The 15,657-nt window shown below is 40.5% G+C and overlaps 1 protein-coding gene across 1 annotated transcript in view; it reads left to right on the forward strand.

Annotated features, from left to right (window-relative positions):
* Positions 1-7,976, forward strand: part of LOC106567507 (gamma-aminobutyric acid receptor subunit beta-2) — a 95,654-nt gene extending 87,678 nt beyond the window's left edge. The window contains exon 10 of the mRNA XM_014136818.2: positions 5,720-7,976. Within this exon, the coding sequence (XP_013992293.1) occupies positions 5,720-6,070 (351 nt within the window). The 3' untranslated portion in view covers positions 6,071-7,976. The remainder of the gene's footprint in view (positions 1-5,719) is intronic.
* Positions 7,977-15,657: the final 7,681 nt, after the last annotated feature.

Here is a 15,657-nt window from a genome sequence, read left to right on the forward strand (position 1 = left end):
ATTTTACTAAATTACTCACGATAAACGTTCACAAAAAGCATAACAATTATTTTAAGAATTATAGATACAGACCTCCTCTATGCACTCGATATGTCCGATTTTAAAATAGCTTTTGGTGAAAGCACATTTTGCAATATTCTAAGTACATAGCCCAGGCATCACGGGCTCGCTATTTAGACACCCGGCAAGTTTAGCACTCACCATAATCATATTTACTATTATAAAAGTTTGATTACCTTTTGTTGTCTTCGTCAGAATGCACTCCCAGGACGTCTACTTCAATAACAAATGTTGGTTTGGTCCAAAATAATCCATCGTTATATCCGAATAGCGGCGTTTTGTTCGTATGCGTTCCAGACACTATCCGAAATGGTAAAGAAGTGTCGCGCGCATGGCGCAATTCGTGACAATAAAATTCTAAATATTCCATTACCGTACTTCGAAGCATGTCAACCGCTGTTTAAAATCAATTTTTACGCCATTTTTCTCGTAGAAAAGCGATAATATTCCGACAGGGAATCTCCTTTCCGACAAACAGAGGAAAAAAATCACAAAGGCGGGGCGGTCGGGTCACGCGCATAAGCCCAGAGTCCCTTGATCGGCCACTTGAGAAAGGCGATAATGTGTTTCAGCCTGGGGCTGGAATGACGACATTCTGTTTTTTCCCGGGCTCTGAGCGCCTATGGACGACGTGGGAAGTGTCACGTTAGAGCAGAGATCCTTAGTAAAAGATAGAGATGGAAAAGAAGTTCAAGAAATGGTCAGACAGGCCACTTCCTGTAAAGGAATCTCTCAGGTTTTGACCTGCCATTTGAGTTCTGTTATACTCACAGACACCATTCAAACAGTTTTAGAAACTTTAGGGTGTTTTCTATCCATATGTAATAAGTATATGCATATTCTAGTTACTGGGTAGGAGTGGTAACCAGATTAAATCGGGTATGTTTTTTATCCAGCCGTGTCAATACTGCCCCCTAGCCCTAACAGGATATAGTAAAAATAACACAACTAGAACCGCTTTGGTATTTCCTTTACACCACTTATTACATTTTACCTATAGTTTCCACCACCATCATTGTCTTTCCCTGAACTCCACTTTTAGGGGCTAGTTTGCACATTCCACACACATTTTAATTATATGTACATATCTGCAGTACTCTATAGTAATATCTAGCAAATAAACACTGTGATTGATAGCTTCCCATTTTAGTAGATGGTGAATACATGGGAAATGAAAGGGGGATACCTGGTCAGTTGTCCAACTGAATGCATTTAACCCAAACCCCTCTGATAAGCTTCATTGTGCAATAATGTGTTAAATTCACCGTGCCCTCTCTGTCCTCACCCCTATAGGATACGTTATTGTACAACTTCTGGAAAATGGAGGTGGAAAAGCACCTCGTCTTTCCACGGAGGGAATTAGCGGTGGCTCTAGTTGCATGGCATGTGGGGTTGAGGTGGTCAGCTAAAGTCGGCTCCACCAGGAGAAGGATGATAAACCCAGATTCCTCCATTACTAGCATATCCAGGCAAGGAGTGTTGAGTTGAAAGAACAAAATACCAGGCACAATTACAAACAGATTTTAATCTAGTATTAGATTACTAAAACGACTTATGACACAAAGAGTGTACAATGATGGTGATAAAAGACAGTGTCTTTTATCTTTATCACTGTTTACAGTTTGTCGTATCAGTTTTTTTGTCATCAAACTATTAAAATATGTTTGTAATTGGGCCTGCTATTTTGTTCCTTCAACTCAACATCGTCAGGGATTATAACTCAATGAAAAAATAGCAGTACGTACAATATGCCTTTCACATTCTATGGTAAAAGGGACCCACAGCTCCTTTTCACCCAAACAAACATTATTTTAACAGCAGGGGCGGTTACACAATTTCTTGGTATGGATTCTAAATGAAGACATTAGGCCTTAGGCTCTTCATTCATTACATGTAGCGTAATTAATAATACATATGAAGAGTTTCAAACCAAAACTCTATATATCCATTTTCAGAAATGTTGGTAAATGAGCTTTTATTGTTTAAAGAACATGAAAGAGATTGGTGTACCATGGCATGGCAGACATGTATTTATTTGAAATCTATCACTTGATGGTTTCATTTCAGAGACAAATAATCATGTTTTTTTCTGAAAAACGCAATATCGGCCTCACTCTCAGAGAATTAAGTAGTACTGCTAGGTTTTATTTCAAAATTATAAAGTTTTGATATCTCACTTATTCTCTAACTGAAGTATCAATCACAACATCTGTTGGAGACAGACAGGACGAGACTCGAATGAGTTGAGCCCCTCTTGTCTTCATAAGATGCCACTCGCCCCGCCTCTGGTCATTCTCTGTTCTCTGGCCAATCGTGAGGTTGACACTAAGGAGCGTAGGACTCCAGCTCCTGTCGATAGTGTTGAGTACTGACCGACAGGAAAGTTTTGCTTTGAGTACAATTCATTTTCAACTCCTAGCTATCGAGACTTGATTAGCCCTCACCAAAAGGCTTTAGCTAACTTGGCTAGCTAGCTGGAAAGATGGCTAACCATGGTACTATTGTAAGCTCCCTTCTCTCATCTAAATTTCACTTATGTTTACTCATTTGTGTTAATTAGACTGACTGGTTGCCTCACAGCTCTACGGTTGTGGGATTATATCTACCCAAAAACAAACTGCCCAACGCGGTTCCCTTTGGCTAGCACTGTACTACCTACAAGGTAACTGCTAGCTAGCTAACACGTTACTGGCCTCACCCTAGCTAGCATTAGCCGCAAGGCTTCTAATTAGCTAGCTCATGCCTAACAGGCGTCTTCATATCAGCAAGCCCTGCTCTGTACAATAGCTACTGCTAGAGTGGGTTTGAGAAGGAGGCTCAAACACTCCATTATCTCTACCACATCCCTCGCCTCTAAGTCACTGGCCGAGGTGGAGGCCCCTACAGTCAAGCCAAGTTGGGGCGACGTTATGGATAGCATCGATTCCATCCCCTCACTGTCTGATGACTTGGTGCCAGGGAGGTTGAGCTATGGGATGACGAGGATGATGGCAGGATTAATCTTGTGGATCTCCTCAACATTTGAAACAGATTGAGGGTGTAGATACCGCTCTTCCACCATCTAAAATCCCCAGGACGGATGAACCTTGATCTCCCCCACCTGAATTTTGGGCTCTTTGACATTTGCTAGTGAGCCACAGCCAAACAATGGGAAGAGACTCACATCCCACTCGGCCCCAGTCAAGCAACTTCTTCCCGCGGTACCAGCTTGTCTCAGGGAGACCAAAAAATCATGGGACAAGCCCTTCTCCAGCAAGATCCATTTTTTTTTCAATTTTTGTATTTATTATGGTGCTTTTCTGCCTCCATTTTCCGGGAGACGCACAAAGCCTCGGCCCAGTTCGAGCGCTTAATGTGACCTCTTTATTGTTATATCAGGCTGAGTTACTGGAGGAGATGGGGAAACCACTGGATTTGGATACCCTAAATACATATACTTGGGATGAGACCTATGTGATTACAGACCTTAACCTCCACACCTTCCTTAGCACCATCCAAAGCTGTGGTCACACCATGAGCGGTCGTGGGAGAGAGGGCACTTTGGTTTTAGTCTTTCCAGCTTAACAGACAAAGAAAAGTGGACTTGCTGGATATCCCAGTGACACCCAACGAGTTGTTCGGGCCCACTGTCGCCACTATGCGGCACAGGTGTGACGTAAGAAAGAAGGCAAAGCCTTCCCCACAAACCCGGGCCCTGTGGCAACCTGTTGGTCACTGCAACCCGCCCCACAGTGGGCAAAGGGCATCAAGCTGGGCAAAGGGCAACAAGCTGCGGCCGCAGCAACGTTCCGCCCTCTGAACCCCCCGAAATGGGGCAAGAAGGGCCAGCCAACTTAGGGTGCAGCCCTAGCGGCAGAGGAGTATTGTGTACGTGCCCTATCCAGCCTCTTTCGTGTTCAACGTGACCCACTCTCTCCTTACGCGAGCGAGGGAAAGCATGTCTGTTTTGAATAGATCATGTTCACTGTGTAGCAGTGCACCCCAATTAATTGCTCACATGGGAATGTGGAGGAGAAGCACCTTACCGCCGAGTGCCATCCCCTATAGGTTCTCCCCTCGTCACCCTCAAATCAGGTTCCAGCCAGGGATGAAAGTCAGCATGTCTGGTACTCCTGAGTCCGTAACGCTTTGACGTTTTCCTCTTTACCCTGCACTTGGTTCACGCAGTGGGGCCTGTGCCCGCTCTACCTCCCCTTGCCCGGAGCGAGGTGCTGGGGAAATGATTGTTGATAGCCCTACTCTCTGAGGTAAGGCCAGACAGACCAGGCACACAGCTAGCTGTTCTACCGCTTAGGATTAGGACATCTGGGTCACCAGGATGTTTCCTTCTTCCTTTTAGCTACATTGGTTGACGACTTACGTCATTGTGTCGGCTACTGTCTCGTACGTGTACCCGCTCAGTGACACGTATAAGTATGCCTGTTGCCACAAAACTGAGGGCACAGTCCTAGAGGATGAAGCAGGTTTTGAGAAAAACACTATGCATATGCCTCAGATGGATTACGAGAACCCAGTTAACTGGGATACTCTCTGCCCCTGCTGTGTTATCAACTTCTGAGAGTCAGTCTATTGCATCTCTCATGTCTGACTCCGCAGTCTATTAGAAGCAACTACCCCATGAGGGTAGTTTGGAGGCTCCATCAATATATTACCTTTAGGGATGGAAGCGCTGACACACCCTGTCAAGGGTGATGCCCCACACTTTTCCTCCTCCGTGCCTGGCTCTCCCCACTCCTTTAGCAGAGTGAGGTAACAGGCTTATCTCGATGACCAGGGATGCCCTGGTTGGCGGCAATCACTCTCCTGCTTACAACAATCCCTGGCGGTTGCTGTTACGCAGGGACCGTCAGACCCATGCATACTAACAAATGTGGGGTTATGCTTCATCAAACAATGTTTTTTTAACAAACAACAAACGTGTTTAAAAAAAAATATCAATAGAATAATATGAGATCTGTATGTCAAATATTTACATTTGACATTTTAGTCATTTAGCAGATGCTCTTATCCAGAGTGACTTGCAGTTCGTGCATTCCTCTTAAGATAGCTAGGTTAGACAACCACATCACGTCAAGTATACAGAAGAAGAATATTCCATACCAGCTAAACAATGGATGTACACTGAGTGTACAAACCATTAGGAACACCTGCTCTTTCCATGACATGGACTGACCAGGTGAATCCAGGTGAAAGCTATGATCACTTATTGATGTCACTTGTTAAATCCACTTCAATCAGTGTACAGTAGATGAAAGTGAGTAGACAGGTTAAATACGGGTTTTTAAGCCTTGAGACATGGATTGTATATGTGTTCTGAGGTGAATGGGTTAGACAAAAGATTATTAAGTGCCTTTGAATGGGTAAGTGCCAGGCGCACTGGTTTGAGTGTGTCAAGAACTGCAATGCTGCTTGGTTTTTCACGCTTAACAGTTTCCTGTGTGTATCCAGAATGGTCCACCACCCAAAGGACATCCATACAACTTGACACAACTGTGGGAAGCATTGGAAAATCTAAAATCTATGAATAAAACATCTGAGAACAATGATATTTTACACACACATGACGGTACCCATAAGCAATCATTTCTGATGAAAAAATAAAACTTGGTGGATATAGCGTTTTGTAACTAAACTCTTTGTATCATTTCTCACCTTTTAGATGGACCCACATGAAAACATTCTACTGGGCACAATAGAAATTAAGAATGAGATGGGAGCGTCGGAGCTGACCCTTGGTCTCAGTGACCCCAGGAGCACAATGTTAACTTATGACAGCTCCACCCTGCAGTACCGCAAAGCAGGGCTGCAGGCCAGGCACAACTTTGGACGCAACACTCTGGAGCGGCATGTGACTCAGAAGAAGAGCCGGCTACGGAGGCGTGCTTCCCAGCTGAAGATTAACATTCCCGACTTAACTGATGTAAACTCTATCGACAAGTGGTCGAGAATGATCTTCCCCACTGTATTTTCCTTGTTCAACATTATCTATTGGCTCTACTACGTCAACTAAATGGACTTCAGCAAGGGCAGAACAAAACAAACAACGAAAATGTTGCTTGTTTTTCTCTGAATTGGTATCATTTTGCTGTTTGTTCTTGCAACACAAGACTGAATTACTAAAACAAAATCAAGACTGATTCCATTTGAGCTTGGAACACCTTAATTGCTGGCTAACACATGAAAACCTTAGAGGAGAGAAAGATTCAGAACATATATGGTGCCTGTACCAGAGTTTTTGTTTATAATTTAGAATATTTAGTGAATATAATATTTTATCATTTTAAATGTTTGTTTGCATATATTTTTGTTTTATTTGTACAATCTATATTTAATTTGTTGCCAAAACATAGAAATATTAATGATATATTGATTTTAAAATGACTCACAGACCACAAAGACATTCCTTAAAACAGCTACAAGCACATTCAGGTCAATCTTTTCTAAGATGTATTCCTTCAAAGAGACAGATGTAATGTTATTTATCCTACATTTGATTTTGTCTTTATATTGTGAAGTTTCACATTTTCATAGTATTGCTATATTAAGTCATAGCATGAGGGTTTTATGATCAACCAACCTTTTCTACGTTGATATAGTTGACAAATCATACACTTTCTTTTAAGCATGATTTCAATTCTAAGGAAACATTTGATAGTGTAGTAGATATTTTAAACAACAGAAACTAACATCATTCCAAACCTTGACCGAAGAAACTAGAAGGTAAAGCTTATAGACGATTCACATTGAACGCTATAGGACACTGTACAGAGAAATGTATCACTAAAGCCTTTGATTCCTGGTTTAACATTGTTTTCTTAGCTTATTCACTCAGAAAAGGTACAGAATATTCACTTGATTGATCAAATTTCACGCCCCCTGTCAACTGAGAGGTTGAATATATTGCAAAAAAAGGGAAAGAAGAAGAGAGAGAAACTGAGAAAGAGAATGCTGCATTAGTCATCAATGCAGTTCAAGAGTCAGTGATACAGGGATAGATACTGTATATGATCAAAGATATCTTGAAGATAGATGCACAAATGTGTATCTTAATTTTGTCCTCTGTCCATTTTAGTCCTTTGTTCACATATCCTTAAGATTACAGGATACAATGATGTATTTGTTCATACTTGCTCTTCATATAGATATACAGAATCACAAATTGGCTCTAGTTTGTTAAGAAACATCAGATAGCATCTGATATGTCATTCCTATTCCTAATGACTGATGACATTGAGCCAGCAGTTAAGGCGTCTATCATGGGTATTTTGTGATGCATCACAAGCCATTATTTTCTATCACAATGATGTGTAAATATCTCCTGTAAATGATTGTTTAAAAAGGAATGATATCTATCATAGTTCCAGAGAGGATCCATCCAGCATTTGTCCATGATATAATTCACTTCAGGAAGCTGGAAGGGTTTGAATGACGGTTTTGAGCAACTCCACATACTAAACATACATTGTCATTACTGCCATTTTAAACATCCAGGTTTCGATATTAACCATACAAAGGAACATGTATGAAAGAGAGAAAAGCCTGCTCTGCAAGCTGGTAAGATAAACCAGAATGCATAAAAGCACAACACTGCTCCAAATCACAATTGAAAAGGGACTGTCCTCTTTTATTTTAAAGATATGTTTCTTTTTGGTTATCAGTGCATTCCATTACTCTACTTTTCTGACAAACCATTACTATAAGTATACTGTAACAATACTACTTTTCCTTAAATTTTTAACTTAATAGTGAAACTCCATAAAGAATCACGCCAAGGTATGGCACCGCCAGTAGTAGAATCAGCATTCAACATACAGTGCATTCGGAAAGTATTCAGACACCTTGACTTTTTCCACATTTTATTACGTTACAGCATCATTCTAAAATTGATTAAATCGTTTTTTCCCCCTCATCTACACATAATACCCCATAATGACAAAGCAAAAACTGTTTTTTAAAAATGTTTCAAATTTATTACAAAAAAAAAAGAATTATACAGTGGGGAGAACAAGTATTTGATACACTACCGATTTTGCAGGTTTTCCTACTTACAAAGCATGTAGAGGTCTGTAATTTTTATCATAGGTACACTTCAACTGTGAGAGACGGAATCTAAAACAAAAATCCAGAAAATCACATTGTATGATTTTTAAGTAATTCATTTGCATGACATAAGTATTTGATACATCAGAAATGCAGAACTTAATATTTGGTACAGAAACCTTTGTTTGCAATTACAGAGATCATGCGTTTCCTGTAGTTCTTGACCAGGTTTGCACACACTGCAGCAGGGATTTTGGCCCACTCCTCCATACAGACCTTCTATAGATCATTCAGGTTTCGGGGCTGTCACTGGGCAATACGGACTTTCAGCTCCCTCCAAAGATTTTCTATTGGGTTCAGGTCTGGAGACTGGCTAGGCCACTCCAGGACCTTGAGATGCTTCTTACGGAGCCACTCTTTACTTGCCCTGGCTGTGTGTTTCGGGTCATTGTCATGCTGGAAGACCCAGCAATGACCCATCTTCAATGCTCTTACTGAGGGAAGGCGGTTGTTGGCCAAGATCTCGCGATACATGGCCCCATCCATCCTCCCCTCAATACGGTGCAGTCGTCCTGTCCCCTTTGCAGAAAAGCATCCCCAAAGAATGATGTTGCCACCTCCATGCTTCACGGTTGGGATGGTGTTCTTGGGGTTGTACTCATCCTTCTTCTTCCTCCAAACACAGCGAGTGGAGTTTTGACCAAAAAGCTCTATTTTTGTCTCATCAGACCACATGAGCTTCTCCCATTCCTCCTCTGGATCATCCAGATGGTCATTGGCAAACTTCAGACGGGCCTGGACATGCGCTGGCTTGAGCAGGGGGACCTTGCGTGCACTGCAGGATTTTAATCCATGACGGCGTAGTGTGTTACTAATGGTTTTCTTTGAGACTGTGGTCCCAGCTCTCTTCAGGTCATTGACCAGGTCCTGCCGTGTAGTTCTGGGCTGATCCCTCAGCTTCCTCATGATCATTGATGCCCCACGAGGTGAGATTTTGCATGGAGTCCCAGACAAGGGTGATTGACCGTCATCTTGAACTTCTTCCATTTTCTAATAATTGCGCCAACAGTTGTTGCCTTCTCACCAAGCTGCTTGCCTATTGTCCTGTAGCCCATCCCAGCCTTGTGCAGGTCTACAATTTTATCCCTGATGTCCTTACACAGCTCTCTGGTCTTGGCCACATTGGAGTCTGTTTGATTGAGTGTGTGGACAGGTGTCTTTTATATAGGTAATGAGTGGAGAACAGGAGGGCTTCTTAAAGAAAAACTAACAGGTCTGTGAGAGCCGGAATTCTTACTGGTTGGTAGGTGATCAAATACTTATCTCATGCAATAAAATGCAAATTAATTACTTAAAAATCATACAATGTGATTTTCTGGATTTTTGTTTTAGATTCCATCTCTCACAGTTGAAGTGTACCTATGATAAAAAATTACAGACCTCCACATGCTTTGTAAGTAGGAAAACCTGCAAAATTGGCAGTGTATCAAATACTTGTTCTCCCCACTGTATCACATTTACGTAAATATTCAGACCCTTTACTCGGTACTTTGTTGAAGCACATTTGGCAGCGATTACAGCCTTGGGTCTTCTTGGGTATTACGTTACAAGCTTGGCACACCTGTATTTAGGGAGTTTCTCCCATTCTTCTCGGCAGATCCTCTCAAGCTCTGTCAGGTTGGATGGGGAGCGTCGTTGCACAGGTATTTTCAGGTCTCTGCAGAGATGTTCGTTCAGGTTCTGGCTGGGCCACTCAAGGACATTCATAGACTTGTCCCGAAGCCACTCCTGCTTTGTCTTGGCTGTGTGCTTAGGGTTGTTGTCCTGTTGGAAGGTGAACCTTCGCCCCCAGTCAGGTCCTGAGCGCTCTGGAGCAGGTTTTCATGAAGGATCTCTCTGTACTTTGTTCTGTTCATCATTCCCTCGATCCTGACTAGTCTCCCATTCCCTGCCGCTGAAACACATCCCCACAGCAAGATGCTTCCACCACCATGCTTCACCGTAGGGATGGTGCCAGGTTTCTTCCAGACGTGACACTTGGCATTCAGAGTTCAATCTTGGTTTCATCAGACCAGAGAATCTTGTTTCTCATGGTCTGAGTCCTTTAGGTGCCTTTTGGCAAACCCCAAGCGGGCTGTCATGTGCCTTTTACTGAGGAGTGGGTTCCTTCTGGCCACTCTACCATAAAGGCCTGATTGGTGGAGTGCTGCAGAGATGGTTGTCCTTCTGGAAGGTTCTCCCATCTCCACAGAGGAACTCTGGAGCTCTGTCAGAGTGACCATCGGGTTCTTGGTCACCTTCCTGACCAAGGCCCTTCTCCCCCGATTGCTCAGTTTGGCCGGGCGGCCAGCTCTTGGAAGAGCCTTGGTGGTTGCAAACTTCTTCCATTTAAGAATGATGTGCCTCGACACAATCCTGTCTCTGAGCTCTACGGACCCCAATTCCGTTGACCTCATGGCTTGGGTTTTGCTCTGACATGCATTGTCAACTGTGGGACCTTTATATAGACAGGTGTGTGCCTTTACAAATAATTTCCAATCAATTGAATTTACCACAGTTGAACTCCATTCAAGTTGTAGAAACATCTCAAGGATGATCAATGGAAACAGGATGCACCTGAGCTCAATTTCGAGTCTCTTAGCAAAGGGTCTGTATACTTATGTAAATAAGGTATTTCTATTTTTTATTATTATTAATACATTTGCAAACATTTCTAGAAACCTGTTTTCACTTTGTCATTATGGGGTATTGCTTGTAGATTGATGATACATTTTTTTTGTCAATACGTTTTAGAATAAGGCTGTAACGTAACAGAATGTGGAAAAAGTCAAGGGGTCTGAATACTTTCCAAATGCACTGTAAATTAAGAAACCTCTAAAACATGTTTGACACCAAAACACACAATACTGTAATAATACTACTTTCCTGTCTGTTTGTTTACCTTATTAGTGAAACTCCATGAAGAACTGTACACATGTTGGAATTCCCATGTTTGACCACTGCCTTTAAAAAACAACATTTTGCACAAACCGATACAAAAGCCATAATGGCTATATAGTAGGTGTTCCAAGATAACTTGGTGCTCCCTCCAAACAGAGATAGTTTCAAGGATTAGACTAGACCATTACAATTTCTCTCTTATGCTCCATGGAATAGTAATGGAAACAAAGACAGGGATAAATACACAAATATTATAAATTATTTATCTTAGTGATTTCTGATCATTTTAGTGTTTGATGAACCCTAGATGATCGGTAACAATAAAATATAGAAAACATGTCCATGAACATTTGAATTATCCTTAAATGCAGATGTAGTGACATCACCTCAAGTTCAATTGCATATGTTTTCAACATTGTTGATATTCACAAAATATGTCATATTGCATTGCATCTACATGCTCTTTTCTCAATACTGTCAACTTGTGTCCAGTTCCTTGCTTTTGATTAGGTACTCTAACGCCGGGGTTCCCAAAATGGTGTCTGCAGCCAGATATTTTTTATTAGAGTTTTTTATGAATATTGCTAACAACAACAGATTAAACAAATTCTGGCCAAGAGAGTCGTGGAATACATTTAGAGGTTGTAATACAGTACAATACTATGTCATTCTATTAATCTATAACATACAGTATGTTCTTAACCATGGGCAAAATGGGTCTGGGATGCTCACAGGGATATTGGTATCCACAATACTCCACCAATTAGCCAATGTTCAAATCAATACTTGTTTTGAACATAAATGCAATACATTTTTCTTTATAATTATGTAAAATTGTATAGAATGGCAGCTTAAAAACTGCAACATTTCTCTCCGATGCCAAGTGGGCCTGTTTTTTCACTGGGCCTGAGACTTGGTTCGTCCAAGTCACATCATAGTAAAACACCTTGTACAGTTTGCTACAGCAGGAAAATAATCCTGCAGCAACAGGAAATGCAAATTATTATGTGGATTATAATTCATAAAAACATGTGTAGGGGTAGATTTTGTTAGGGCAATTCAAGTCTGACATTTCAAAGTGGAAATTACAAACTTTAGATGCCTTTTTAAAACTACAAGTACACTACAAGTTTGCATTTCCTTCTTTGCAGGAAAATTCTCAGCAACAAAAGAGTGATCAAATTAAGATCCTACATCTGTATGCTATTTTTATTGCACTCAAGTTTCTGATTTTTTTTATTTTTTTATTATTTAACTTGGCACATTCTTACTTGCAATGACAGCCTACCCTGGCCAAACCCAGACAATGCTGGGCCAATTGTGCACCGCCCTATGGGACTCCCAATCACAGTCAGATGTGATACAGCCTGGATTTGAACCAGAGACTGTAGTGACGTCTCTTCACTGAGATGCAGTGCCTTAGACCACTGCGCCACTCAGGAAGTTTGAGGGACTTATGAGGGGATCCCTGATGAATTTCCTCACAAAAGGGGTCCCGGGCCCATAAAGTTTAACCCCTCCTCTTATACTTACTTTTCCACAATCCAAACAAAGGTTGCCACATGGTGAACATAATGTAAATGTTTAAGGATGAATAAGTAATGGGATCGTTTGGAAAATGTTATAATTGTGTTTTTGCACATGGGAGAAAGAAAGCATATCTGTTCTTAGTGTTAACATTATATTATTTTTTGAAGTGGTGATAGAAGTATACTTACTATTAATATAATGATTGTAAAGTTGATAGTAAGGGATACCAGATAAACATGAGAATAAGGCTGGAATTCAGTCAAACCTGTAATGCAGGAAACATTTTTTGGTGCATTTCTGCAACACAAGACCTAAGTGATTTTACATGGGTTTCCTGGAGTGAAGGTTTGACTGAATACTCCCTTAATAACCATGCATATTAACTATGACTATTTAACCTAATCTACATCTATATAATTGCTCGTTATTTTTGCTATTTGTCCTTTTTACTCATGTTTTAATTATCATCACAATATTGTGTTTGAGTAAAGCACATGACCATTCACCAATTTGCTAATATATTCTCATATGGCCATGCATTTATTTTCTTTCAAACTTCCCCCACTTTATGATGTCATCAGATAATCTACATATGCGTTTGTAGATGCTTAAATATGATTTATATGTAAATTGCTCTACAAAAATATCTTGATATTGGTGTTGTACAGTTTTCACGGAGTTGGGGTAGGGCTTAAAATACTGTGTTCCAAAACCTGTTTCTAGGTGTACGTATAAAATAATGTTAGTAAACGTCATTTGGAGCCTAATATTCCTGTAAATATTTGCAGATTTCTTAAGAAAATACTGAAATACATTTTTACTTCCTGATTTGTACTTTACTGTAAGACGAATGCAAAGCAAGTCCATGGTTTCAGCTGATGTGACAACAATAATGTAAATATTTTGAAGAGTACCATTCGATCACTTAGTAAAACATACATAATTTGTTTTCAATATGTGCCAATTACTCAAATCACAATTTCTTTTGTTTTTCCAAATTTAAAGGCAAGAATGTAGTTGCTCTTCTTTTGCAGCACATGCCTGAATTAGCTGTGACATGTAAGCAAGAGTATAAGCATTTCTAGCTCCGCTGAACAGAAAGACATAACACATACTGTACATATGCACACATACACACAAACTCACATGCTCACACACGCACACACATGTACATGTACACTCATACACACATGCACACAGGTCATGTGAAAAGGAGACTAATGGGTCTCTTATAGCTAGCGTTAAGTCACCCATCTCAGGTCCGCACAACTCTAACTAACCAGTTCACTACTGAAGTGCTACAGACCCGTCTTAATCTGCCCAGTGATGCTACAGTACAACTGTTTGTAGTATATTATATATGTATGTATGTGTGTGTTTCCGTGTGAGTGTGTGCGCACGTATGTCAGCCAATGGGATGTTTTGAAAGCACATCTCTAACTGGCAAAATGTCTGCTTCATGAAATGGCTTCACTTTGAAATATGTGTTTGTACCTCACAGCGCATTTGCTTTCATATATTTTTATATTTGTATACTCCTATAAAAAGATTCCTCTTGGTGAATGATGCCGGAAGAAGTGACGTCAGAGCCTAAATGAACCATCTTGGTGACAGTGTATGTTTGCGCACACTCACAGATGAAGCTTTAGCCTCCTGCCCTGCCCTAGGCGGTCCCTCTATTGTCACTCCAGAGAGTAGCAACCCCTCCCTCTTCGTGCCACTCACAAAGAGCATCTCCAGAACAAGATCTGTACTGAAACCTATGAATTATCTGTTTTTAATACACATGGAGAAAAAAAAAACATTGTCAATAAATATTGTATATAGTTCTGAGTCTATGAATCCACATGTTTATTGTCTGCTGCTGAGAGTAATCTATGACGGTGTCCATGTTTCTTTGTCTTCTCTGCAGGTTTCTGATCATATTCCTGTTTTTCATCCATCAATCTAGAATCAAGCTTCTGTCTGTGTCAGTACTGTGTCCTATTTTGTGATATACAGTATGATGTTATGGTATGGTATTGCACATTTGAGTCATGCATATATGCATAAAGACAAAGGACGGTAGATGCACAATGTGTTCTCACTCCCTCACATAGCCCTACATAGGTATTCAGGTTTTCCACTTGATTGTTTGATGAAAAGCTTCCTTTGAAACCCTATAGAACCACTCTCCATGCCTTTATCATGTTACTGTATGTGAGCTTTCTACCTTTTGCCCTTTAGCTGCCTAAACTACACACACACACCCTTTAACATAACATTTAATGTTGAGGCTAAACATACTCAGCCTCTATAGATGCAACTGTAGACGTGAATAGTTTGGAATCGAGGCTTAATATCGGTACTCAAAGTGTAGTGTTTTACCTCACATTCCTACATGTAGAAATTTGAGTAGTGTGTTTTTTATCTTCTGAGAAAACGACCGGTCTTAAATAGCTTTTGTAACTTTCCTCTTTAAGGATTAATCATTTAACACTAGAAAAGCCGGGTCTCAAGTGTCCACTTTGAGCCATTGAGCAGTCATTTTGACTCAAACATTCTAACAGTGTAATAAATATATTATATATATTCTATCGGAAAAATGATCCTTTGGTTTTGTTATGAAGGTCTTGGGTAACATCAGAATACTGAAAAATAGTAATTTCAAAGAACACAATAGTATTTTCATTAGTTTATGTTACTGTAGACTATCTGTTGCCACATGCTCACGCGTGGAGCGCATAGAACAGTGGATATTCTTGGAAAAAGTTATATTTTGCAATAGAGCTCATCTCTTCAATTTTGAGAGATATTTGGCAATTGTAAGGGTTTTGGAAACCTCAGAATCTACTCTTTCTGATAGAAACCAAAACATCTGGATACAGTCACAATGTCCTCTTAAAACTGCATGTAACACAAATTATGTTTGTGATATCGAAATTCCTACAACATACGTGTGTAAATAGACTTATTTAGGATAAGTCAAGGACGGAAGGGGGCAAATATGCAAAAAATGTATACGTGTATATGCAAAAACCTGAAAGTAGTACTTGTAGCTACTGTAGTAGCCTAGTCGAGGATGCATCAATGCAATATTGGCACACA

This window comes from Salmo salar, chromosome ssa13 (assembly GCF_905237065.1).
Source record: "Salmo salar chromosome ssa13, Ssal_v3.1, whole genome shotgun sequence".
Classification (NCBI taxonomy): domain Eukaryota; kingdom Metazoa; phylum Chordata; class Actinopteri; order Salmoniformes; family Salmonidae; genus Salmo; species Salmo salar.